The sequence below is a fragment of the Struthio camelus genome, chromosome 9 (genome assembly GCF_040807025.1).
Source record: "Struthio camelus isolate bStrCam1 chromosome 9, bStrCam1.hap1, whole genome shotgun sequence".
Taxonomy (NCBI): Eukaryota; Metazoa; Chordata; class Aves; order Struthioniformes; family Struthionidae; genus Struthio; species Struthio camelus.
Window position 1 is genome coordinate 34053600 of NC_090950.1, and position 25894 is coordinate 34079493.

Sequence of the window (25894 nt, forward strand, 5' to 3'; positions counted from 1 at the left end):
TCAGAAAATGATCTATACCATGTTCGGTTTGAAGTTATTTCCTGAAATAGCAGTAAAATCGCATCTGGGGGCGACGGCTGTCAGGGTAGGAAAAAGGAGGCGCGATCAGTTTGTGGGTTTTGGTGCCGGCGGTTCCTGCCCTCCTGCCGCCTCGGAGCTCGACGACCGCGGAGCGACCCGCTTCGCCCTCCTGCCCCGAACACCCCTGCGAGTAATACTGGGGAACCACAATCCCTGTGAAATTTAGGCAGAGTTTGCAACAAATAATAATTAACTGCTGTGGCGAAAAATGAAATGATTGGGAACGGTTTTGCTTCTGAAGCAGGTCTCCCTCGAGCAGGGTGCCGCCGGCCGGCTCTGCTTCCGGGGACCAGAAGGACACGCCAAGTCGGGAGCCGGTACGTAATCTCGGAGTAAAACGCACGGCGGTTTCGCGGGGGAGCGGGGCTGCAGCGCGGCTGGCGCCGCCCGCGCCGGGCCCTGCGGCGCCCCCTGGCGGCCCCTTCCTGGGCGGGCGGGCGGGCGGGCACCGCCCCTTCCTGGGCGGGCGGCGGCGGCCGGGGCCGGAGGGCGGCGATGCTGCTGGTGCTGTCGGAGGAGCAGCGGGAGCACCTGGGCCGCCTGCCCGGCCTGGGCGCCGCAGGTGCGGGTGCCGGTGCGGGTGCGGGTGCCGGTGCCGGCGGCGGCTGCTGCCCCGCGGGGCCTTGGCGGGGGGCGCGGGCGGGGCGGGCTCTGCGGCGCCCTCAGCCGAGCCGCCTCTCTCGTTTCAGCCGCGGGCGAGCTGGGGCGGCTGGCGGTGGAGCTGCTGCGGCGCGGCGCGGCCCCGCGCGCCCTCGAGGCGGCCGCCAGTAAGAGCGGGGCCGGGCGGAGGGGGGGGCCGGGACCGGGACCAGCGGGGCGGGGGGGGCCGGGATCGGGGGGGGCCGGGACCAGCGGGGCGGGGGGCCGGGGCCGGGGGGGGCCCGGACCGGGGAGGGGGGCCGGGACCAGCGGGGCGGGGGGGGGCCGGGACCGAGCGGGGGGCGCGCTGGGAGGCGCCGCGGGAAGGCTCCGGCCGCGGCCTCCTCTTCCTCTCCTTCGCCTCTCCCCCATAAGAAGCTGGTTTGGGGGTTGTTTTTGTGCGTGGTTTTTGTTGCTTTGGGTTTCGTTTGTGATCCCCCTCGTCTACTAGCCCCTTCCAGCCTCTTTCGGGAGGCGCGCTCAACCCTCCGCTGCTTTTCTTCCCTGTGCGCGCTTTGCAGGCTAGCTTTGGGTGAGTCTGCAGGCTTGTGGCTTGTTGCGGCGGCAACTTAATGGTGGAGTAAAAGGTGTTTCGTGCTTCCTTTGAAGGAAAACTTGATGTTAGCGCCGACGCGGTTCAGCAGGGAGTGGAAGGGTTGACGTACCTGCTCACTGAGAGCGCCAAGCTCATGGTAAGGCCGCCTTCGCCGAGCGCGTGAGGGGCTGCGCTGGGGGGTGTCCGGGCGCGGGGGGCGAACCGCTCCGAAAGTCTGATGTGAGAGATCTGTTTAATTTTAAAAAAAAAAAAAAAAAGAAGGAAGTGATGTCTGCCCTCATGCAATTCTCCCCTTTGAAACGCTGCATCTGTGAGGACGACTCAGGTTGTCTGCAGTCTGCGTCCAGCGTCTTTGAAGCTAAAACTCGACAGTGGGTTAACAGCCTGTAACAAGAACGTACAGCAACTTAGGCTGCCTTGGGAAGAAGCATGCTGGAGGATTAAGCTCTGTCTGAGTAAGAAAAGTCGCTGGAGCGGAGATGTTTTGCTCAGCTTCCGTACAGGATATGTGCTGTGTTAAACCCCTATAAGCGTTCCTTGGGTTAACTGATAGGCTTAGCTTGAGAGCGTTCTCAGCTCCTGGCATCAGAAGCTTGGGCAGGTATAAGCAAATATTGAAAGAACAATAGCTGGATGACAACCGTTTCCATTGGAAAGACTGCTTGCTATTAACACTGGAGAATTTTTGAACGTGGAAAACATGGAAAAGAGATACAGAGACGAGTAATTCCAATTTAACTTCAAGCAGACGTTGTTCTGAAGAATTGATAGGGAAGAAAATGAACAATTGCAATTGTCTGTTGAATAAGGTGACTTGACGACTGATAAATTATTGAGGCTTTATGGTAGAATATAGGTGATCACGGAATGTTTTAGCTGTATGAAAAATATTTACTCCATTGCAAATGTGTAACTTTTTCCATCAAATAAATAGCTACTTCCACAATAATGAACCAAACTTCTCCAGTTCAGCACAAAGGCATTGACCTAGGGCAGTTGCCTTCTGCGGGCCAGGCTGAGCGAATAAACATGAGCTTTGAGGCTGTACACAGCGCTTGCTTACGTTTGTAGATAATCAGCTCGTTTCAGAGTATTTATAATTTGAGTATCAATATTAAATTAACATACTGTTGATAAATTATCTAGAAATGTATTTCCATCTCGGCAAAGCTGAAATGCTTTTTCTTTTGTGTCTCCTTCCCTGATATGAAGGATCAACCATGAAGATGTTGAACACTTTTCTTTTTTAAAGACCTCAAAACTGTTTCTGAAGTTTGTGCAAATTAGCGGTAATGTATCAACTTAAAACATGGGTGATTTGTTTTGTCCTAGCTGTGGAATTTCTGCAGGAAAATAGTTGTGCCATGCCACGTGTATGATGTTTAGTTTTAATTGTTTTTCAATAAGTAATGACTATTACAGCCTTCCATATTAAGGCCTCGCTTGTTATGTCCAGATTTCTGAGACAGATTTCCAGGATTCTGTTCATGTGCTGGGATTCTCAGACGAATTGAACAAATTACTGCTCCAGCTTTACCTTGATAACAGGAAAGAGATCAGAAGCATTCTTAGTGAGCTGGCACCAAAGCTTCCCAGTTACCACAATCTTGAATGGAGACTAGATGTGCAGGTAACTTCTCTTTATTTATTTTTTTTTTAGTAATCTGCATTTTGCTTTACTTTTTTTTTTTTTAGCATTACAAGCAACTGTGAACAAATTAATGTGATTTGTATTATTTCAAAGTAACTGAGGCAGCAGTTTTCTTACGTGTAAAATTGTCATAATTTTGTTATTTTACAGAAGATAACTAGATTTAAGATGAACAGGACAGGTGATGATGCAAACAAATTATTTGTTGCTTTATGAAAATTAAATTCATAGCTCCATTGTCACTTTAAAAATGTTAAAATACACTAAATATGTTGTTTCATGTGTCATCTAACTTTCACAAATATTATTATCGTGTTAGAGTGGATTAATGTTATCTAATGATAAAACTAAGTAATAGAATATGCCTGTCTTTGTGAGTGAAAAGGATTTTTACAGTCCTGCAAGCAGGTCCTGCAAATCTGTTGTGAACTGTAAATATGAAAGTTGACAACTGTTTTTTTTCTTTTTCTTTTTCTTTTTTTTTCCCATTTCATCCAAACTCCCTCGTACAGCTTGCAAGCAGAAGTTTGAGACAACAGATTAAGCCTGCTGTGACTCTAAAGCTGCACCTGAATCAGAACGGAGATCAAACTGCCCAAGTGCTGCAAACCGACCCTTCTACGCTGCTTCACCTAATTCAGCAACTGGAACGAGCCTTGGGGGAAATGAAGACAAACCATTGTAGGCGAATAGTGCGCAACATGAAGTAGTGTTAATTCGTGACTGTTGTCTTATGAGGTAGTTCATGAAATGACCAGGAACAACGTTCACCAATACATTTTGAGGAAAAATAAACATCTGGATCAGATGAAATGCTTTCCGCTGCCAGGATCTTGAGCCAGTAATTTCAGGCTGAATGTCCTCTCGTGCTAACTTTTACACAGCTGCCTGATATGAGATAGGTAATTGGTTTTGCTTAACCTGCATATATTGAAATTCAGCATGCTGCATTTAGCATCTTTAGCTCTAAATTAGTATAAATGTTCTTAAAGAACTTTTATACGTTAAGTAGGGCTGCCTCAATAGTATACGAAGATGCACGTTTACTGTTATGTTTATCAAGCAGGTTTTTTTTCTTGGTTTTGCTTCTATTTTGAAATAAAAATACACGTACTGGATGGAAACAATACTTTACAGCAGTGGTTCTTCCATCTCGACTCATGTGTGCATAGAAATGCAAATGTAGGGGTGGGAGTACTGCCCCCTTCCCCCAAAGGCTTCAGTCAAGGCAGGGGCTGGGTGTTGCGCTGCCCTTCTGCCCTTCTTTCCCCGCCAACGCCACCATTTCCAATTGTCTTGGAAATGTTTCTGTGGAGCAGTGGCGGACCGTGTCGTGAGAATTTCGTTCCTAGCTTTATGGCCTGATCTAAATTGTAGGAGATCGCAACTCTTGTTCGGTAAGGTTGTCTACCTGACCTTACCTAAGACAGTCCTGTGGAAACATTAGCTTGATTATAATAAAGTTGGCTGTATCCCCTACTAGTCATTACTGTAGAAAGCCCAGGGGCCGAGTATGAGTTAGTGCACAGATTATTTCTGTATGTAAAGGTGATCTGAAAAAATATAAACCCAAAACTCTGGGTTTCGGTGATGATACGCTATCAGGCAGATTAAGAAAAGTTTTTGCTTAAACACACTTTGCGGCTTGTTCTCTGATACTCATGCAACAATTTTTTCCCCTACATGGACAGTGTTTATAAAGGAAACGCTGAGCTAACTATTGCTTTTCCATTTTTAAGAAAAATACCTGACAAAAAGTTATGTGAGAAGTCACTTTCTAGTAGTATTCTGATATATTATTTTGTAGTTTTAGTGACTGATGTTAAATAGTTTCAGTAATTAATGTTTTACTGTCATTAGTGGGGTGGCTCGTAAGTCCTTTAAAGTATACTGCAGAGGCCAAAGAGGGAACCGCAGCACACGGGTTCTGGCAGTGACTGTATCTTTCCTGTCTTTCATAGCGACACCATGAAAATTCTCTGTTACTGTTTTCCTACGTTCCCAAATGCATTCTTTTCATACCGTTTTGGATTTTTGTACCTTTTGGTTAAGTATTATTTCAAATGAAACATGGCAGAAGTGCTGTAACTAACAACAGGTATTATAATTTAAAAGTGAAGTCAGTTTTCTAGAACATGGAGCTGCTTATTCTTTGCCTTCTTTACATAGCACGGTTGTGGTGCAAACAAGCCTGATTTTGTCTCCCGTATGTGAATCAGCTAATAGTTTCCTGTTCTTAAAATGTTAAACTACTGAAATGTAATACCATGTTGGCCATTATTGAATAAGCAGATCGTTGGGACCTTTATTACATTAATTCACGGTGATAACAGGGATTTCATAATCAGGGTTGTTTCTCTGGAACGTCTGGTGATTCACTTAACCCGGTCTGTTGGGACTTCTCTGCCGCAGCTCTGGTTTGATACAGACAGATTTAAGTCCTCGATTTTCATATTTCATCTCACTGTTGCCCCAGTGAATCTGAGCATTTTTACCTTCCTAGTTCTTAAAGTTTTCAGAAAAAGACAACAAGCTTCCTTAGTTAGTTGGCGTCCCGGCCAACGCTGGCCGTTTCTCTGCGTGTGTAGCGTCACAAATGACGCTAACTGCCATTGACGTAAGTGTTCAGATTTGAGTTGTCAATGTTGCAAAAACTGTATTTGTATAAATGCTGTTTTGTGGTGCGATTGAAGCTTAGGAGACTGAAAAAGCATCTTTTACTTCAGTATCCCATCGATAGTGAGTGCTAAAATATGGATTCACATATGGATCTGGATTTTTCAGTTTTAATATAAGCTATCAAAAATGAAAGGTGCCATCTAAAGTTACATTTGATATAACTTTTTTCCTCTCGTGAATTTGCTATTGCTTTATAGAAATCACTGAACAAGAAGTGGGGAATACATGGCATTGTTCATAAACTATTAAAAATTATGATGTAATGTTACTTTCAACCCACCTTATTTTTATAAGCTTTTTTAATGTGCTCTGATATTTAGCCACTAAAAGCAAAGTTAAATTTGAGGTCACTTCTCTACTATTTTTTTGCAAGTCTGCAACTTGCCTCTTAAACAAAAAAAAAAAGAAAAGAAAAAGAAAGAAAAGAAAAATGTAACTTCTTAAGTGACTTATCAGATTTGCTCTGCTGACAGTGGCACTATTTACAGGAGCATGGGAAAAATTTATATATTCATATTAATAAGTTTTGGAAAGTATAGGGTAATTTTGAACTGTACTGTACTTGATTGACACATGCAACATGCATAGATAAGTAGTTGTGTTTTGTGACCGTGATACGGAATAGATGACCTCTCGGTGCCTCTCCCAGCTTTATTTTCCATGTCATTTTGATTAAGGGAGCATTCAATGATAACGTGCACTTCTATGGTAGTATTACTTTCCACAGATCCTCTTGTGTAATAAAGTACTCAAGTGTGATTAGGATGAGCCAAAACTGGGGTACAAGCTAGACTGTGGGGGGAGGGTTTTTTCCTTTTTTTTTTTTTTTTTTTTAATACGGTTTATGTCTAGCCTAATGTCATTTCTGATCTAATGCACTGTCTTAAAATGTAAAAATGTTGTTGAAGTAATAATATGATTTGATGAAGTTTCTGCTATGCATTAATCTGGAAGTTAGTTTTACATTGTGGACATGCAAAATGCTTCTGAATACAGAATTATCCCCTGAAAGCACACAGACAAATTGCAAACCTGAATTTTATATCCTTGATGCGTTTTAATTAGAGGAAGCCTACAGTGAAAATACTGACGCAGCCCTTGCAATCATATAATGAAATAATTACAATAATGAAATAATAGTACTTGGAGCTTTTCATCTAAAAATCTTGAAGCAATTTACAAACATAAATTAAATTCTGAATATTCTGTGAGGAAGTCAGGCATATCACTATTTCATCTTTAGAGACCAATCAAGTATGGAGAATATGCTTGTTACCATCAGCGTGGGACCTCTGTATGTTTTGAGTAACTGTGGGCAATTAACTTTATGGTGACGAACTGCCCTTTCTGTGTACGTCAGGAAACTTTTGGTTTAACGAAGTAAGCAGCTTGTGAATAGGTCCCTGGCGCCTTGTTGATAGTCCACTGAGTTCAGGAGAGCTTCCTACAGATGCAAAGGTCCAAGCGCATAGAACACCTAAGCGCCCAAGAATTTCAAGCTTGAGATAGATTATTTTTTCAAAAGCAGTTAGGCTGGGGCCTCAGCTGTATGCATTCGATGCAGATTTGTAGATCTCTCTCTTTTTTACTGGTCTAAACAGCAGAGGGCAGAAAGTTTGGGGTTTTTTTGATCTGGAAAGTAAAACTTTCACTACACAATTATTTTCAGTGCTTGTGTTCCACTAAAAATTGTTCGTGGTCTCCAGACCAAGTTAGGAGTGTGTTTCACCTTGTATTTTCCAAATTCATGATCGATTTTACACTGAAAATGCTAAAACTTGTAGTATTTCAAACCGCTGTAAAACACATTGGTTGTTTCTTTGCTTTTTTTTCTTGAATCTGGCGATTAATTTGCTAATCCATTTAGCAAGTAATATGACATAACCTGATTCTGGCAACAGAGGATGTCGTTTGTTCGCTGCTGTTCAACTATTTAGATTCTTTAAATCAGTAAGTAAGCTAAGGCAGTAATGCTTTTTTCCTGTTTTTTAATCTGTTTGAATGAGCTATGATCACTGTCCGTGTTATAAAATATATTGTATATATTTTTGATCCAAGTTCAATTGTTAAGCAGTTTCCCATCTCAAAAGTACACTCAGACTCTCCTACAAGCTTTATTTGTGTTGTATTTTTTTTACTACCTTTCTTGCATGTTTTTAATGTAGTAGTCTGAATACTCTTTCACCTTTTAACTGGCTTTGTAGTTAATCATATATTCTGTGAGTTATGTGGGGGAAACTGTTTCGTTTAAACAGGTATGGAGTTAGTTTAGATTTACATGCATATAAATAAATCAGTATTTGAACTTTAGGATTAGGCCTTGAATAAATACCATGCTTCTCATTTAACAGAAAACCCTTTGAACTGTTAACGTTAAGACAAAAACCTTCTTTTTTGAATTTAATGTTAAAACATGTTAGACCTGTTTTAACGCTGCATGAAATGTGTCCATATATAGACTCAGAGGTACAAATGGTGATTTTGTTTCAGTTCCAGTTTGTGTAAGAATATCTGTTTCCTATACTGGGACTTTGTAATGTTAACAATAGGTAGCGTGTAGGAAAGGAAATCCAAGATTAGGAATAACCTGGCAAAACTCCATGAGTAAAACTGTGCAGCTTCTTACTTAGCTAAATAAAGGGAAGGAAGTTTCCTGTCTGTGCTTGGCTCCGTGGTCAGGGTCTGGTGTATTACGGCCTTTTTGTTGTTGTTGTTGTTTTAATACTGTTGCTGATTTTCAAGGTAAATATAGATTGTGGCAGTTTGAGGACTGCAGTTATATCTTGGGTGAGTGAAATCTGAAATCTGAAATTTCATTCAGCTGTTGGTGAGTGACATTTCAGATTGCATTCACCCATCAGATTATTTGTATCAATAGAAGATACCTGTTGTAGGGTTCTGGGTTTTAAGCTATTTTAAATATATTTTTCAGAAGAACTACTGGTAGTATTTAAAGACGTAATAGTGGGCAGACTGCTGTTATGTGCAAAAAAGTGCAGTTTTTACTGTGGTTCTGTAACAAAAGAGTGTATTTTAGAATTACCACGATCATCAATTTTACGAATTGCACAAGTTACTGTAAATATGTAAGGCCAAGCAATTCTTCAGTTCGTTTACCAAATTAATGGAGCTTGTTGGAGGAATACCACTCTTAATAGTTGCATCCACATTTTCCCAAAAATGTAAATAATATTCAGGCTAAGAGATGAGCCGTAGTGACCAAGCATGCTGCAAAACACACTAAATACATCTTTTTCTACCACTAAATAGGTAACAGTCTTCCAGTAATCTTACTCTGTTCCTTTCCCTATCTACTGCTCTCTCAAAATGATTTTTTTTTGAACCAGGGAAACTGTTAAAGAGAACGTAACAATTTCACTTTATGGAATCTATATCTTACTCCACAGTGTGTTTGTGTGTGAACATTTGAAGGAGTATTCCTACACATATGCAAACAGATACTAAGAAAACAGAACTGCAGAAGTTAGGGAGCTTCTGTGCTAGGCCTTTCAACCAACCTGGCTTCACAGGCGCACCACAGGACAACAGAAGAGTTTCTGTCCTGTTAAGGTCTGACTTCAGCCGAAGCCTCGACCGACTGGTTCAAGAAAATTTTACAGAAATACCTCAGTGGTTACCTACACTCTAACTGAGACAAAACCCGTTATAAGGATTTTATGAATTTCAGGAATTGGTTAATAATTTGACATGAATGGGCTTTACAAATCACCATCCTTTATGCTTTTCTACATGCAAATGTAGAAATCTTCTAATTTCTGGATTTAAGAATATACAAAGTTGACGACTCTTTCTCGGTTTTTGCTTGGGATTGCAGTTTCGGATGTTGCTGACAAGGCAGTTGCAGCCTCCGCTGCAGTGGAAAGCGTGAGCACACCTCATGCCCTTCAGCGGCAGGGCAGCCATCTCAGCCTGCACGGTTGATGAAGCCGGTCTAGTTAAGTTGGCGAACTTTGCACAAAGTGCTCAGCTGGTCCCTTCTGCCAGCTGAGCTCTCTTGGACAGCAACGTCCAGGGAGCAGACAGCTGCAAGTGGTTTGAGGGATGAGCGTGACTGGAGCTGTTCCATGTAGATGCAGAAGAAGGAAGCCAGTGCTTCAAGAACCATGAGTTGAAGCCCCAACAAAGCTAACCTGAGATCTTTTTCAGGTAAGAAAAGTTTCTTAACAGATAAGACTTGGTCTTTTTGTCTCGGTTTTGTAAATATTAGAAGCTATGGTGCTTTTTAACACAGATTTCCTTCAGTGACCTTTGCCTCTTCACAGGATCCTGATGCTGAGGGAATTTCCTCCTCGCTGTGGTTGATCCAAGGGATGTGCTGTATCTAAAATCTTGTATTATAAAAGCCTAACGTACAGCTTCATAGTAGACTCCATCAACAGTTCCCAAGAAAGCAAAATACATGCCTTTTATAAATCAGTCAAAAATATCCTACGCAGGAAGCACGTGTTATGAGTACTCTTATGTTGTTTTTACTGTCAAATTTTTTTCCTTGGTTTCTCTGTTTGAGTAAGTTATATAATCAGACCTTGTAACTTCTGAATACTGTAGCACACCCATTTTAACATTTCCGATCTTCCTTATGAAAACTGTAAAACCGAAGCAAGGAGGCAAGCAATACTGTGTCTCCTAACTACCTTAGAAGAATCTCTGCTGTTTTGGCTCTAGGAGACATCTTCATTTCATGGCCTCAAGCTAACAGATGGAGATGTTTGCCTGGTTCTGACCAGCTAAAGAATAAAAGCTCTCACTGGTTGGGATACTGCTGCGGCCCACTGCAGGGCTTTTTCAAGCACAGCTAACCACAAAGGGGCATTGCTGTCACCTGACTACAGAACGCTTATCGTTTCTACTGCTAGAAAAACGATTTGCCTGTCATCCCTGCTCTTTCGCCCACTCAAGTTCACAAACTGCTATCAAGGATGACCTTCCAGACAAAAAGAAAACCCCTGGTGAAAACAAACAATGAGCAAGAACGTTGCTTCTACTTTCTAGGGGAAGTAGGGGATCCTGCAATTCAAATGCATGTGGAACACAGGAGCGTACAGGTCATGTAGGCCATAAACTTTGGTAGAGAGAGGGTAAAAAGTGGAATATACAGTGCTAAACAACTGCAACCAGCAAACATGTTCAAGAGGTGTTAGGAAGTATATGACACTTTTTTTAAAAATCACTTAATAAGTCTCTCTATATATATTTATATAACTGGTACGTTTTATGCTAACAGCAGTAGCAGGATGTCAGAATAATCAGGCTCTGTTTGCAGTTGTCCTGCTGAGCTTGAGCAAATCACATGACCTCCTTATTGGACACAAGCAAGTCACACTGGAAGACTCTCCCCAAAGTATCAAATCTGTTGTGCTTAAACTATTAGCTTTGTTCCCATGTCAAAACTACATCCTAAAACCCTCTCCTTGTACATGGCAGTTTATATTATCAAAAAGGAAAGCTAGTATTACCATATCTTTCTGTAAGTGAAATATTATGCCAGGAAAACTACTTTTCATGCTGGTTTAACTGTCAGTGCTGCTCTGTGCTACTCTGTTGCTAAATTTTGTAGAGCTATCCCAGAATATTTTTCCTCTATAGCTACTGCTGTGTATTTTAGTCTTCTGAGCATGGTAATTATTCTGGTATTTAGTCAGCAGTGTTCACACAGAGCGTCAGACAGATATAACTGTTCCAAAACCACTCTTTTCAATAAAATCACGCCGAGTTAAGCTTGTTTTTTTCTTTTTGCAATTCCAGACTTTTATTTTGAAGCACCAGAATAGACCAGGTTCCAGTTTATTTTACATGGCTGTTTTAAGATTTATTTATACCACGGGGCTTGGCCAAAATTCATGTTCCAGATCTGTCTTGAGGTCCTAAAGCTATTTGTCTATCCTCTAGATGTCACCAAATGTGAATTTATTTCCTAATTCATTAATGTGTAAAGTCTGCTGCATTAGCAAAACTCATTTTCATCAGCAGTTTACACTGCTCGAGCCAAACTGAACATGGTGTGCCTACACATTTTGTTCTGCTCTCTTCTTGGTGGCCGGGGGGATGGAGGGAGGGAAGGGAGGGGCAGTGATAATTTCATAGGAGTTGAAACAAGCATCTGGAGTGTGGTAATATCTGACATGAGTTCAGCTGTTTGCAAACTAGATGCCACAGGTCAGCCCAGATCACTGTTGCAGGCTATTTAAGTGTAATCTGACTGACTTTGTATGGACGTGGATGAGCAGCGTTCGTACGGCCCTCGCTGGCTGTGCTGCAAGGGGAACAACCTCGGAGAGACAAACGTTGCAGGGATTTTTTGGTTAGCACAGCTGTTTCTGAAGTGAATGTCTGAGCAGTCATCTACTATAGATGTTCACGTAGGTTTCCTGCCAGCAAAATTACATCAACTTATAAAATAACATAAACTAAGCTGACAGAAGTCCTTTTTTGCTAGCAGACTGTGTCCACACTAGAGGTTTTGTTGGCTTGGAGATGTTGGCTGGAGAGTATATGCTGACATAGCTATTCTGGTGAAACTTTGCAATATACACCAGGTCTTTGTATTAAATAACCCACATCAGAGCTGGCTACAGGGGATACGCTTCGCATGCGTTCTGGAGCACCAACCCAAGTCTTCATTTTGCAGACATGTAAGCTTTCTTTTATTTATGGCTGTTTTTTCACTGACATATATGAAAGCAGGTAGATGTAGTTAATGACTACCAAAGGGAGGAAGCATGCACGCTCTTCATGATCTGCACCGTGTAATTGCTAGTCAGTTACCCAGGAAGGAGACTTTTCAAGGGAATCCTGAAGGTTTTATCTTAAGACATCACACCTGCATCTTCACCTATATAAGCTTTCTCAGAGAAACACATTAATGCATGCAAGGCTTTTCTACAAAGCAGGGACGGATCTAGATTAAAAATGACAACATATGGTATTGCTTCTTTAAACCATTAGACGCTCATTTTCTAAGGATATGTTTGAAAGTGCACCTACTCTGATTGCTTGGCTTTCCACTGAAGCATAGATACTGCTCTTGAACTCGCTGCTAGAAGGCGGACTACTAAGAGGGCGCGCCTGAAGAGCTGCGCTTTCACAGATCTTTCAGTCGAACACCAGAATTTCTGTTGAGCAGCACATAAAAATGAGTTGCATTCATGTTATTGTTGTATTTTTTACACTGGATGATACTACTGAAGTTTAGAACAGGTGGGTATATGCTTAGTCATGGAATGCAATGCTGTCTTATGGAAGCGGTCTAATTAATTTATATGAGATGTCAGCGTGAATGAGATTGTCGGAGTCTTGCCTTTAATTGGCATGTCATTTGGAAAGGAATGTAACAGGTAGATAGGTGTGTCTGTAGGGAAGGGTACAGAGGAAGGCCTGGAGGAAGCATAACAGCCTTTTTAAAGGCTACGTGAAAAAGCACTTATGTTCAGATCGTTATCTACACAATAGCCACATACACGCAATCATCTGATATGCAAGGGTTTTAAACAAGGAAATTGCAGAAAAAAAATTATATGTAATATCTACATAACCCTGCAGCAGGTGCTTAATTAGCACAGCTGTCTGAGCTAGTAAAACTGCTAGCAAGTGACCCAGCAAGGAAGCAGTAGAAGAATGGCACAAAAGATAGCAGGGAAAATTCTCAGGGAAGGGAAGTGTAAACAAGTCTCAGGAGTACTGTGCTTCCTGATCAGAAACATAGCAGATGTGGCAAAAAATACAAGGAGGAGATCTGCCTAGCCAGTGGAAACACGAACAGGAAAGGTAAGGAAAAATAAATAAATGACAGCATACTTGTTGAAGCAAGGAAACCAGGAAATGCACAAGCAAGAGCAACTCCTGTTCCCCTGATCTGAGCCTAATGCAGAATTGATGTACTTAAACTGTGACTCTCGGAGTCTGCAGCGCTAAGCTGAAACGTAGCGCTAACCAAGGGATAAGGACTGCTCAGGAGACAGGTCCTAGTTTCAACTCAGAGGAGCCAAAGGCAGCTCAGAACAGGCCACGCTACTTCTTAAGGCAAGACATCAGGAAAATCAGATCAGGAAAAACATGGCTTACCTGAGACTTTTCTAATGTGGGTTCAGATTAGGGAGGAGGACGCGTTCTTATCAGTCAGCGCCAGCGTAGCCTGCAGTCCGCCCAAACTACAGAAATAAAATGAAGAAACATATCACTAAAATGGTGTGTTTGTGTAGCGAACGCGTAATGTCTGTACACATACAGTCATGAAGACGCTGTATGCTTCCTACAGTAAAAACCAGCCCCAAATTGGGAAGTGAGCGGTACTACTCCTTACAGACGGAGCTAGGGAATTTCAGCAAATTTGGGGTCACATCAGCACCGTTCAAAAGCCATTTCGAGTCTGCCACGGGAAAATGAAAGATTCAAAAGGAGCTGAACTTGCACAAATTAAAATTGATTTGGAGAAAAAGCCTCAGGGATGCATTGTGATGACAGCTACGCCTTTTCACGTAGGGTAAATGGAGGGCACGTGACTGCGACGGGGGGTCAGGACAGACCCAAACAGCAGCAGGGCGATGCTGGAAGTATCTGCCCCTGTGGAGAGCAACTTGTAAAGACATGACAAAACTCTGCACTAAATTCCTACGGGCAACAGGGGGCTAAACCGTTTCGCAAGCGCTGACGAGCGCGGGCAGGCCGCGTTACCACGCGCGTCTCCCCCTCCTGCCCCGCGACGTGGCTCTCGTGGCCGCAGGACCGCTACGTTACGCCACAAAACTGCTGGGATAAATTAACCCAAGGAAGCATCATCGCTCTGCTTCCAAAGACCAGGGAGGTGACCGCCGCGCTTCCCGCACGACGCTTTAAAAACAGGGAACTGCGCGGACAGAAGGTCTTCCAGCCGCGGGGGGCGAGGAGCCGCCCCGAGGGGAACCCGCTGCCCCCCCCGGGCCCACTCCGAGGGGAACCCGCTGCCCCCCCCCACTGCTCCGAGGGGAACCCGCCGCCCCCCCCGGGCCCACTCCGAGGGGAACCCGCTGCCCCCCCCCCCACTGCTCCGAGGGGAACCCGCCGCCCCCCCCGGGCCCACTCCGAGGGGAACCCGCTGCCCCCCCCCACTGCTCCGAGGGGAACCCGCCGCCCCCCCCGGGCGCCGCTCCGAGGAGAACCTGCTGCCCCCCCCGCCCCGCTCTGAGGAGAACCGCCCCCCCCGCCCCGCCCTGAGGAGAACCGCCCCCCCCGCCCCGCCCTGAGGAGAACCGCCCCCCGCCCCACCCTGAGGAGAACCGCCCCCCCCGCCCCGCCCTGAGGAGAACCGCCCCCCGCCCCACCCTGAGGAGAACCGCCCCCCCCGCCCCGCCCTGAGGAGAACCGCCCCCCCCGCCCCATCCTGAGGAGAACCGCCCCCCCCGCCCCGCTCTGAGGAGAACCGCCCCCCCCGCACTGCCCTGAGGAGAACCGCCCCCCCCCCGCACTGCCCTGAGGAGAACCGCCCCCCCACCCCGCTCTGAGGAGAACCGCCCCCCGCCCCACCCTGAGGAGAACCGCCCCCCCCGCCCCACCCTGAGGAGAACCGCCCCCCCCGCCCCACCCTGAGGAGAACCGCCCCCCCCGCCCCGCTCTGAGGAGAACCGCCCCCCCCGCCCCGCTCTGAGGAGAACCGCCCCCCCCGCCCCGCTCTGAGGAGAACCGCCCCCCCCGCCCCACCCTGAGGAGAACCGCCCCCCCCGCCCCGCCCTGAGGAGAACCGCCCCCCCCGCCCCATCCTGAGGAGAACCGCCCCCCCGCCCCACCCTGAGGAGAACCGCCCCCCCCGCCCCGCCCTGAGGAGAACCGCCCCCCCCGCACTGCCCTGAGGAGAACCGCCCCCCCCGCCCCGCCCTGAGGAGAACCGCCCCCCCCGCCCCATCCTGAGGAGAACCGCCCCCCCCGCACCGCCCTGAGGAGAACCGCCCCCCCCGCACTGCCCTGAGGAGAACCGCCCCCCCCCGCCCCGCTCTGAGGAGAACCGCCCCCCCCGCCCCGCCCTGAGGAGAACCGCCCCCCCCGCCCCATCCTGAGGAGAACTGCCCCCCCCGCCCCGCTCTGAGGAGAACCGCCCCCCCGCCCGCCCCGCTCTGAGGAGAACCGCCCCCCCCGCCCGCCCCGCCCTGAGGAGAACCGCCCCCCCGCCCCGCCCTGAGGAGAACCGCCCCCCCCGCCCCGCCCTGAGGAGAACCGCCCCCCCCGCCCCGCTCTGAGGAGAACCGCCCCCCCGCCCCGCCCTGAGGAGAACCGCCCCCCCCCGCCCCGCTCTGAGGAGAACCGCCCCCCCCGCCCGCCCCGCCCTGAGGAGAACCGCCCCCCCCGCCCCGCTCTGAGGAGAACCGCCCCCCCGCCCCATCCTGAGGAGAACCGCCCCCCGCCCCACCCTGAGGAGAACCGCCCCCCCCGCCCCGCCCTGAGGAGAACCGCCCCCCCGCCCCATCCTGAGGAGAACCGCCCCCCCCGCCCCGCCCTGAGGAGAACCGCCCCCCCGCCCCGCCCTGAGGAGAACCGCCCCCCCGCCCCGCCCTGAGGAGAACCGCCCCCCCCGCCCCGCCCTGAGGAGAACCGCCCCCCCCGCCCCGCTCTGAGGAGAACCGCCCCCCCGCCCCGCCCTGAGGAGAACCGCCCCCCCGCCCCGCCCTGAGGAGAACCGCCCCCCCGCCCCATCCTGAGGAGAACCGCCCCCCCGCACTGCCCTGAGGAGAACCGCCCCCCCCGCACTGCCCTGAGGAGAACCGCCCCCCCCGCCCCATCCTGAGGAGAACCGCCCCCCCCGCACCGCCCTGAGGAGAACCGCCCCCGCCCCGCCCCCCGGCCCCCCCGCGGCGCAGCGGTGGGGGGTGCTCCCCGCCCCGCAGCCCAAGCTCCGAAGTTTCCGCGGCAGTTGCATAACTGCCGTCGCGCGGGGGGGGGGTGGCTGGCCCGGCCCGGCCCCCGCCCCCGCCCCCGCCCCGCCGCGGCTCGGCCCGGCCCGGCCCGGGGGCGGGCGCCGCGCTGCCCGGGGCTGACCCGCCCGCCCCTCCCGCCCGCCGGGACACGGCGCTGCTGGCGGGGCGCAGAGGCACTGCCCGCCCCGCGCCGCCCGCCGCCCGCCCGGCACCCACGGCCCGTCCTCGGCGGCGGCCCCGGCCCCGGCACCGCCCGCCGGGCCGCCCGCGCCCGCCGCCGCCGCCGACGGCGGCAAGATGAACGGGGCGCCGCCGCCGCCGCCGGGGCAGCAGGTGATCCACGTCACGCAGGACCTGGACACGGAGCTGGAGGCGCTCTTCAACGCCGTCATGAACCCCAAGCCCAGCTCCTGGAGGAAGAAGATCCTGCCCGAGTCCTTCTTCAAGGAGCCCGACTCGGGCGCGCACTCGCGGCAGTCCAGCACGGACTCGGGCGGCCCGCCGCCGCCGCGGCCCGCCGCCGCCCAGCACGTCCGCTCCCACTCCTCGCCCGCCTCGCTGGTGGGCGCGGGCGCGGGCGCGAGCGCGGCGCCGCAGCACGCGCACCTCCGCCAGCGCTCCTACGACGTGACGGACGAGCTGCCGCTGCCGCCCGGCTGGGAGATGGCGCTCACGCACACGGGACAGCGGTACTTCCTCAAGTGAGTGCCGGCGGCGGGCGGCGGGACCCCGGGCGGGCGGCGGGACCCCGGGCGGGCGGCGGGACCCCGGGGCTTCGGGCCTGGCAGGTGGGCGCCAGGGCCGGCGGCGGCGGGCGGCTCGGGCGCCTCGACCTGCGCTTGGGCGCCGCCCGCTAGGCCGCGGCGGAGCCGGCACGCCGCTCCCTGACGGGCCCGGGCGCTGGTCACGGGGGTCGCCGCGCGTGGCAAGGGGACGTGGGGCCGCAGGCGGCGGGCCGGCACCCCGGCCCGGCCCCTCCGCCAGCCCCCGCGCGCGGCGCCCGCCGCTGCTCACCCTCGGGCCCCGGTCCGTTTTGGCCACGCGTTCCGTTTCTGACGGACAGCAGCGCGCTAGGGCCTGAAGACACGTAGCGACCGTAAGGAGCCGCTGCAGCGTGTGATCCAGCGCCTGGCTTGGCTCCGGGCTCGCCGCAGGTTAAGCGGCCCCTTAGGGACTGGGCCAACAGGCGGTAGCCCCGTACTAGTGAAGGCCCTGCCTAGGAGGGAGGTTAACGGCCAGCGCTGCAGGAGGCAGTTTGCCCCTTCGCTACGACCTTCTTGGTCAGGAGAAGAAGTAGTAGTTTGAGTTCAGCCGTTTACAATGTTTCCTTTTTAGAAAAATCAGTAAATACGTAATTCATCTCCTGGTGCAGTGATTTCATTACCTGGAGGCTTTGGAATCTCCAAAGGATTATTCAAAAACCAAGACAGCCTCTGAAGTTACTCCGAAGAATTTGGATTCTTGCCTCTTGTCACACTCCAAGTTACTAGCAAAGTGTGAAAACTAATTTCCTTTCTTTTGCCACTCTGTGTGTTAGTATATGTGATTTATAATGTTGGGTGGCCACGTACCAGGGTTCAGACTTGTGAATTTTTTACTGATCTCATTTACCACCTACGCGAGGAGATCTTGTTGCGCTGCATCTTGCATATGTTTTTTCTCAAGAAAGCAGGCCAGAGAAGAGGAAGCTGATAGGAGCACTGTAACAGATCGTTTGGAGATAAATATTTTGTGTAAATACTTACTAGGGTTTGGCCAGCAGGTGTTTTCAGATTCTTGTTAAAAACGATGTAACATAATTTTTGTCTGCTGTTTGGCTTTTGGTTGATATCGAAATGAGTTCCTGTGGTTTCATCTTTCCCATCACACATGTCTGACAGAGAGGCTTTTCCCTATCACCAAACGCTGATGAATTCCTGCTGCTTGGACCAAAAATGCGAGTCTCTTATTCGAAAAGCTGTGGGGAAAACCCAAAAGTGTCTTTTATATTTTTTCCAAATCACATCAACAATAATCGAATCGGTGAACGTTTTGAGAAACTTTATTTTGTGAATCTGCTTTTATTCTGTTTTTTATACCTCTTAAAAGTAGAATATTCTGCTTAACAATATCCTTTTTTTTTAATATACGAGTGTAATTTGTTACCTAAGGTAGACTTTCTGTTTTGTTTAACCAGTTTTATTTAGAACTTTTAAAAATTTCTGTAATAATTAAGTGGTATAAATTATTTCATTATTACTCAGTAATAGTTTTGGGAGGTAATACTCAGCTATAAAACGACCATCTATGAATTATAATATTTTGCCGTGGTGTAATGTTTTTCAGGTGAAAATAGCGTTTTCTACAGAAATTTAATCCTGTTTATGGAAAGCGGCGTTTAAAACTGTGCAAAATAATATATAGTGTTTAAGTCAGATGATTCATTTGGAAACACTCTTTGGTCAAACCTGGCATATAAGGTTACATTTATGTATACCCGAGGGCTGCCTGTCAAAAAAAGTCACCATTTCTTTTCAGCTTAATGCTATGCACATGTGTATAGTCATTGGCAAAAGAAAATTGAGAAGGAGGTGGAGAGCAACTAGCAAAAAACTAGGTTGTATTAAAGCCTTTATGATCTGTTGAGGTTTGAAATGCAATTTGTTTTACTTAAATGTATTATCAAGAATTACTAAACGAAAGTAACGATGGGACTTTAAATGAGCAGTGAGCCTTAGTTGGCCTCGTTGACCAGGAACCAGCTATAACTTGCAGAAATCACGGCCTTGCGTGTCAGTTCCTGCATAAGTTTTCTGGCTGTGACTGGAAGAAACATAAGTAGCCTCGGGACCACTCCACCCTGTAATTAAATACCAAGCCACAGAAGTGGGGGATGGAAAACAGACTAATAAACACACACTCACTTACAGCAATGTTATCTAAAGCATTTTTCTGTGTGTGCATGTGTGGGGGGAAAAAAAAAGTTTAAGTGTGACTTCTTTCTGATAAAAAGGATTTCTGGAAAGATGGGCAAAATGCCTTGTGTAGCTCTTACGTTGGTAAGTGGGAATATCAGTTGCCTATTGATCCACATGCTGAACTGTGTACACATATTCTGTCATCAGAATTTTTCAAGTATTGCTTTCTGCCAGTTTGATTTTAGGTACTGCAGCCTCGTATTTCAAATGAAGTGTAAGGCTTTAGTGTTTTCTCGGTGTGTGTGTGCCGTGCTTCTGATCAGACTGTGACTTCACTCCAGGAGGTAAACACATCTGTATAGAGAGTATGATGTTTGCACTGAGCCGATTTGTGAAACTTGTTGCTGCTGTTACCTTTATCACAGCGGTTTTTAAAAACGTTACGGTAAACATTTGCCGTATGAGGACATATTTGCCAGTAAAAGCTTGTTCAGGGGAAAGCAGGCTGATTACTTTAAGTACTTGATTTACCTGACATGCCCCACTTTTTGCTACCAGTTTCTGTTGGTGGAAAAGTTTGATCTAACACATGGTCAGTTTTATATTACTGAACAGGTTCAGCAGAACACGGTGAGGAAAAGTGGTATAAATGCGATGAAGACAGTTTTTTTCCTGAAAAGGACAAAACAAATCGTATGAAGACAGTTAAACCGTTCAAGCAATTTCCTAATAGTGCATTTCTCTGAAAATAATTGTGTTCTGTGGGGACTGTAACTATCTAATACTCTTACTGTGCTTGGTGCTGTACAGTATTCAGAACAGAGGTATTTTCTGCCTCAGAAGAGTAGTTATATGGCTCAGTAGGAGATGGGAAGGACAGCGTGTGCGACACTGTTAAGCTCTGATAAAAGAGTGGGTAAAAACTAACACCTTTGCGCTACACTCCTTTGTAGTAGTGCTCCAACCTCTGACGGTCATAATGGGCACCGCACGAGGCGGGGATTGCATCCAGGTAGCTTTCTTTGGGTTTACGTTGTAGAAAAATGGTGCAAGGCAAGAGGCCGCACGTCTTCACTGCTGTTACTGTTGTTAGCGTTGTATGTTGGGGAGATGCGTTTATGAAAGCACATGGCTTTTGGGGCGTTCAAGGCCCTCTGTAAGGGCTTGGCATTGTTTCCCCTGTCTCCAGGGGCTGCTTGGCTGCAACGTGGTGGTTCCCTTACGTTTACTCCCGGAACTGCTCCCCTTGCCAGTGTTCCTTCTTATTAAAAAGAAGTTATAACGTGCAGTCCCGTTTGAGATTTATTACTGCTAGTGACTTCTATCTGGAATTAATGTACGTATTTACTATTTTATAAAGTTCCTAACAGATAGGGAAGCTGTGATACAGAACTGGAGTTCATTTGCTGGGAATGCAGCTGTAGCTTCTGTGCAGATAGCTTCCTAACTCTTTTTAGAGACATTAGGGAGTTCTGAGTTTTGGAATGTGCGCGTCAGAACTGAATTTGCAAGCTCCGATTAACAGCATCCGAGTGCTGTCTGATTGCTCCTTTAACTGGAGTCTGCAGTTCAAATTCTATTTTAATGATGCTGTTGTAAATCCAGAGGAACTTCCCCGACTTTTGTGCAACTGAGAATTGGCTTTTATCGTTCTGCTTATACGGGATCAACATGATGTATGAAGTAATTTCAACATCTGAATTCTGAGATTGGATCAGATCTTATTCTTGGCAAAGCTTGAGTAAATGGGCTTTGTCTAAGGCAGTATTAATGTAATCAAATATGGGAGGATGAGCACATGAATCCATGAGACATAAGCAGTTAGGTCATTTAATTCCATATGGAAAATGCTTGCAGGGTTATAAATTAATTGGTACATTCCCTTATTTTAATAATCTCTGGTACTATATATAAACAGTAAATACAATGGACTTGACCGTTGTCTCTTAAAACAGAAATTTTTTAATCCGTGTTGGATTTTGGTAGGATTTTTGCCTGACAGGGCTAAATAAGGATTTCAGAAATTGTCCTAATACATTACTGAAATAAAACAGTTATTTCTAAACAACAACAAAATCTAAATTTGTGGTCAAAGGAGAGTTATATGACTAAATCCGAATATGGTTCAAAAGAGTATATAAATTTGAAGTACAGTAGACAAATAGAATCAGTAATCATGATAGTATTTAACAGGTTTTATTAAAAAAATGATACTAAAAGTTACTATTGGGATGTATTAACAAAAGCCATAGACAGTAGGCCACGTTCTTGCTGTGTCACGCTTTGTAGGCTGTTCTGCTGCGTTAGAATTTCATGCCTGTAACTGCAGTCAGAACTTGTTTCAGTTGTCACAACTTTGAGTTTCTTGATTTAATACGTATGTACAGCATGTAACTATATTTCATATGCATCTTGGCTTTCTGTATGAACTTTAACTCCTGTACTTGTCAAATTTATTCAATAATAAACATTGGCAAACTAACAGTAGTTATAACAATCGTCATACAGAGTTTTTAAACTTGTTGTCATCTGAAACGAAGAAAATACTATTTTATGGTAGTTTTCGATACCTTTTTGGTTTCTAGTGGTGTTCTCTTATTGATATGTCCCACTAAATAAAATGAGTAATTGCCGTGGTTGTCTTCTGCTGGATATAGATGTGTGACTTAATAGGAATGTTTGGACAGAGCAAACAGTGCAGTTCATTGATTACTTAAGAGCTTGCATTGTGTTGGAGGTTTTTTTTTTTTTTGAAGACATATTTATTAATTTGCTATTTTTATATGGCTCTTTACAAAGCATATTTCAGTATATGCATTGTCTATGAAAAGTCCTGCATGATTAGCTCGCAAATTCCATGTCAGTCTTCCACAATGTACTTTTCATTATTTTAGATTTTTTATTCTTTCTTTTGTTGATTTGAAAGTTTTAATAGATTAACTTCCATATTTAATGCTACATTAGAAGCAATGAATTGAACTAAAACCAGACTTGCGGTAGTCTCCACAGGAAAAAAAAAGTTTGAGTGTAATAATTTCTTTCTATTTCTGTTGGTGCAAAGGGATAGATGGAAGTAAAAGGCGGAGAACTTAAAGGCAGTTAAAATACTTATTGCCCGTGCATCTTATACGCGTAGTCAATTTATTTTCATTTGTTACGTTATGCGTGAAGTTAGACCCCAGCTTGGGTAGGTTTCACTATTTTAAGGTACAAAGCTGATAGCCAGACAGATGTAATTTATTTTATTCTTACGTCTTTCTCTTAGAGTGAATTGTCTGGCTGGACTGTTTAATAGGTTAAAATTTCTGGCGTTAGTATCATCTCTGAAGTTCAGTTACTTGTAGTTGAGCACCCTTGCTAGTCTATTTTGCAAGAAAAGCAGGGCCTAATCATGTATTTTTCTGGTGATCAAGCTAAAATTCCCATGTGGTGCATAAAAAAAGCTTTTGCCTGCATTTGAATTTGCAAATCTTTAATATAGTAAGGGCTTAAAGTCATGTCTTGTAAAATCTGTGCAACTTCAAATATAGACTGCATCTTCATTCACAGCATGCTGGACTTTATGAAGTGATGAGATGCTCTGTTTTCACTGTTTTTCTACTGAATTTGATGAACTCAAGGTCTTCCCCTTTAATAGGAGGTCTCAGGCTCTGATCTGTCATATAAGATCTGATCCTGCAATGAAATTTTTAGAAGGCAGCTCTCAGGACGTTGTTGTATGTGTGTCATACGTCCTAGGGTGTCGGTTCTTTGTCTGTAGATTGCATTGTAATAATTATTGAACTTAATTAAATTGCTATAGTAATTCAGTCATTAATTGAGTAATTAGTAATTCAAATGACTTTTTAAATGCAAAAGTTAAGAGCAAGTTCATGCTCTCATTTGCTGACAGTAGGTGCTAAATAATATCTTAATTTCAAAACCTTATGCTTTCAAGCTAAGTGGTGAAGCACCAGGTGGCCCAGTAGTTTTGTAATTTGATACACAGATTTAAACAAATCAGAATTTGCAGGCGTGTTTTTAATTTAATCTAATAATGGGCCACACTTTGGTTCATGAGTTTAAAATGTTTTAAATATTTTTAGTTTGACACATTTTTTGGCTAAAACTGCACTTGGTGCTAGTTTTGTGTAAAGACAGAGGAATATGCCGAGCGTGCATGTTTAGTTTTAACAACAAAAGCCTTATAGCATAGATCCAGTGATACGTGAAAAATGATTTCTGGGATTTTTAGACGGTCCTCTTCAGAGCTGTGTCACATCTTACTGACTGCTAGATATCCCTTTTGGACCTTGTCTCAAGGGAGCTGCTGAACAGAGCAACTTTGTGTCTTAAGTTACTGTGTTGTAGACTGATTCCACAGACCTGTTGCAGCTGAAGTGATAGATCATGTTTATTGACACTGATTTTAGATGGACTATTTAACAAAATCCGTTTTATGTACTAATGGTTAAGATCTGCCAGGCTTAAGATTAAAAATGTAATTTGCAGTGAAATGAAAAAAAATGTTGTTCATATGTTTGTTTAGCTTTGTGGGAATGAAAATTTTTCTTTCCACTGACAATTATGAATACTTGGAGTAGATTATTTGAAATCAAATTGAGTCACTGGAGGAAATCTTGAATATGTGACCTGGATAGATACGTTATTTCTTTTGGTATAAATTAAAGCCTAGCTGAGAAGAAAAATTGAGCTATTTTCTCTGTTGATGTCAGAGTCCCTCTTAAAAACTTACAAGAAGAAACCCCAAGGGTCAAAGAGACCGTTCTTTGTGTTACATCTGTGCTTGGCTTTCTGAATCGATGCGAAGGAAAAGGTGCAATTAATTTTTGACTGTGAACTCAGAGGCAAGCAGTAGGAGTAGCTGCAGAGTAATTTTGTAGTTCAAGACAGTGTCTTTTCATGATCAATGACTCTCAGAATCGAAACCCATGTCACCTGTGGTGCTTAGTATGGTGCTTGCAATGTGTGATGTGTAATAAGATTTGAGGGTGAAAGCAGATGTGGAACAAAATTGCTTCGAGGATATGTTTGGTATACAGGATGTGATCCAGTTCCCTCTGTTGGCGTTTTTCCTGAGTTAGGATGCAAACTACGTTTTGACTTTGTCGGCTGTAAAACACCAGCTGAGAAGGGCTGAAGGCAAGGCTGTACTGGCCCGGGCAGCGCTGCCAAGAAGGGTTTCCTTGAACAAGTCTTTAAGAAACTTACTATGAAGGGCTGTTGAGACACAAAAGTTGCACTAAATTGAGTTATGTTCACTTTTAAATGATTTAAGGAGATCAATGAAAACCCTTCTATGAACGCTATTGTGCTGATATAAAATTAGATATATTGGACAGACGTACACTTTTAAGTTAATAAAACTCATAGTCATTGTGCATGCACAGAATTGCACTGGTTTTGTGAAATTTATCTTAAATCAATCCTTTAGTTTTAGCATTAAATCCAAAGCCCAAGAATATTTGTGCATAAATGGATGATAACTATCTATGTGTGTGTATGTATATATAAAGTGCATCTGTCTCATGATATGAGCTGAATATACAATTGCTGTACTAACAAATCATTAGAAAATAAAATTAGCCTATATTTAGAAAAAGAAAGACGTCTATATAATAGGCATAAGTATTAAGAGTGCTACTGTGAAAATGTTTTGCTGGAACCAGCTAAAGAGCTATTGGCTTTACTAAAGGTTTGGGTGGCTCAGAGTAAGAAGAATGAACAGTGCTTTTTTTTTTTTTTTTTTTTTTTGTTGAGCTGCTATTGTCAGATTGTAAAAGGTGGCCCTCCCTGACCACCTTTCCTCTGTGACTGATAAATAGATGACAGGATGCAGAGCAGTCCGCTGCTTGCAGTTGATAAATATGTCCAATTTCAGATAGGTTTGACTGTGTAAAGTCTGTAAAGTCGGTTCTTCAGCTTCCTACTGCTCATTCTCTCCACTCCTGATGGAAGAGTTGGTGGTTAGCCTCGACTTGTTTCCTGTTTTAAGTATGCTTTGGATGAAGTTGAAAACCTGTTTATTTCACTCAAGTCTGCTCAGCTTTACCCATAATTCCTTCACTTTGATTATGGAGGTTATTATAGGACAAGAGCTTCTTTGTAACAAAGCGTATTTATTGCTCTGGGACCTAGCGTGACTAGCAGATATAAATTGTATGGAAGCAATTAAATCCGAAGGAAATGTCATATGGGCTGAATTTAAACATAGACTTGTGGCATTGGTTGCTGTTTTCACCCTCCTCATTTTATCTAGAGAGAGAGGGTTTTGTTTTGTTTTTTTCAACCTTTGATTAAATCAAAGTCAAGACTCGATCTTAATACTAATACCTGTGACCGTTGTTTACAGCAACGTAAAACTCAGGCGTGTTACGCTGCAGTGTAGTGCTCCGCGGTAGCTTCAGTCACACCTGCCTTAAAAATAGTCATAGGTAGAAAGAGACATATACGTGCTTGTTTAGAAAACTGGGCAGAGTGTATTGTATTA

General features: G+C 45.6%; 2 protein-coding genes and 1 long non-coding RNA gene across 4 annotated transcripts in view; 2 read left to right on the forward strand and 1 right to left on the reverse strand.

Moving 5' to 3' along the window:
* Window positions 1-541: 541 nt before the first annotated feature.
* COMMD2 (COMM domain containing 2) lies at window positions 542-4056 on the forward strand. The gene is made up of 5 exons (XM_068955128.1): window positions 542-643; window positions 771-848; window positions 1330-1412; window positions 2733-2906; window positions 3440-4056. Exons 1-5 carry the CDS (start codon window positions 577-579, stop codon window positions 3635-3637), a joined length of 600 nt encoding a protein of 199 aa, XP_068811229.1. The 5' UTR covers window positions 542-576; the 3' UTR covers window positions 3638-4056.
* Window positions 4057-9886: 5830 nt separating this feature from the next.
* LOC104138358 (uncharacterized) lies at window positions 9887-17097 on the reverse strand. 2 transcript variants are annotated; one of them, XR_011142952.1, is made up of 5 exons: window positions 16862-17074; window positions 14035-14186; window positions 13689-13774; window positions 12612-12739; window positions 9887-11995 (listed from the first exon to the last, which is right to left on the reverse strand). It is a non-coding gene; the product is annotated as an uncharacterized lncRNA (long non-coding RNA). The 2 variants fall into 2 exon arrangements; XR_011142953.1 differs by lacking the exon at window positions 14035-14186 and having other exon boundaries at window positions 16862-17097.
* Window positions 16761-25894, forward strand: part of WWTR1 (WW domain containing transcription regulator 1) — a 73794-nt gene continuing 64660 nt past the window's right edge. The window contains exon 1 of the mRNA XM_068955125.1: window positions 16761-17208. Coding sequence (XP_068811226.1) covers window positions 16805-17208 — 404 coding nt within the window. The 5' untranslated portion in view covers window positions 16761-16804. The remainder of the gene's footprint in view (window positions 17209-25894) is intronic.

Bases quoted from the DNA above. Each gene is read 5' to 3' on its own strand.
- COMMD2 (XM_068955128.1), top strand. From the start codon at position 577: ATGCTGCTGGTGCTGTCGGAGGAGCAGCGGGAGCACCTGGGCCGCCTG. The intron at 644-770 runs GTGCGGGTGCCG...CTCTCGTTTCAG, and splicing joins GCCCGGCCTGGGCGCCGCAG to CCGCGGGCGAGCTGGGGCGG. The intron at 1,413-2,732 runs GTAAGGCCGCCT...TGTTATGTCCAG, and splicing joins CTGAGAGCGCCAAGCTCATG to ATTTCTGAGACAGATTTCCA.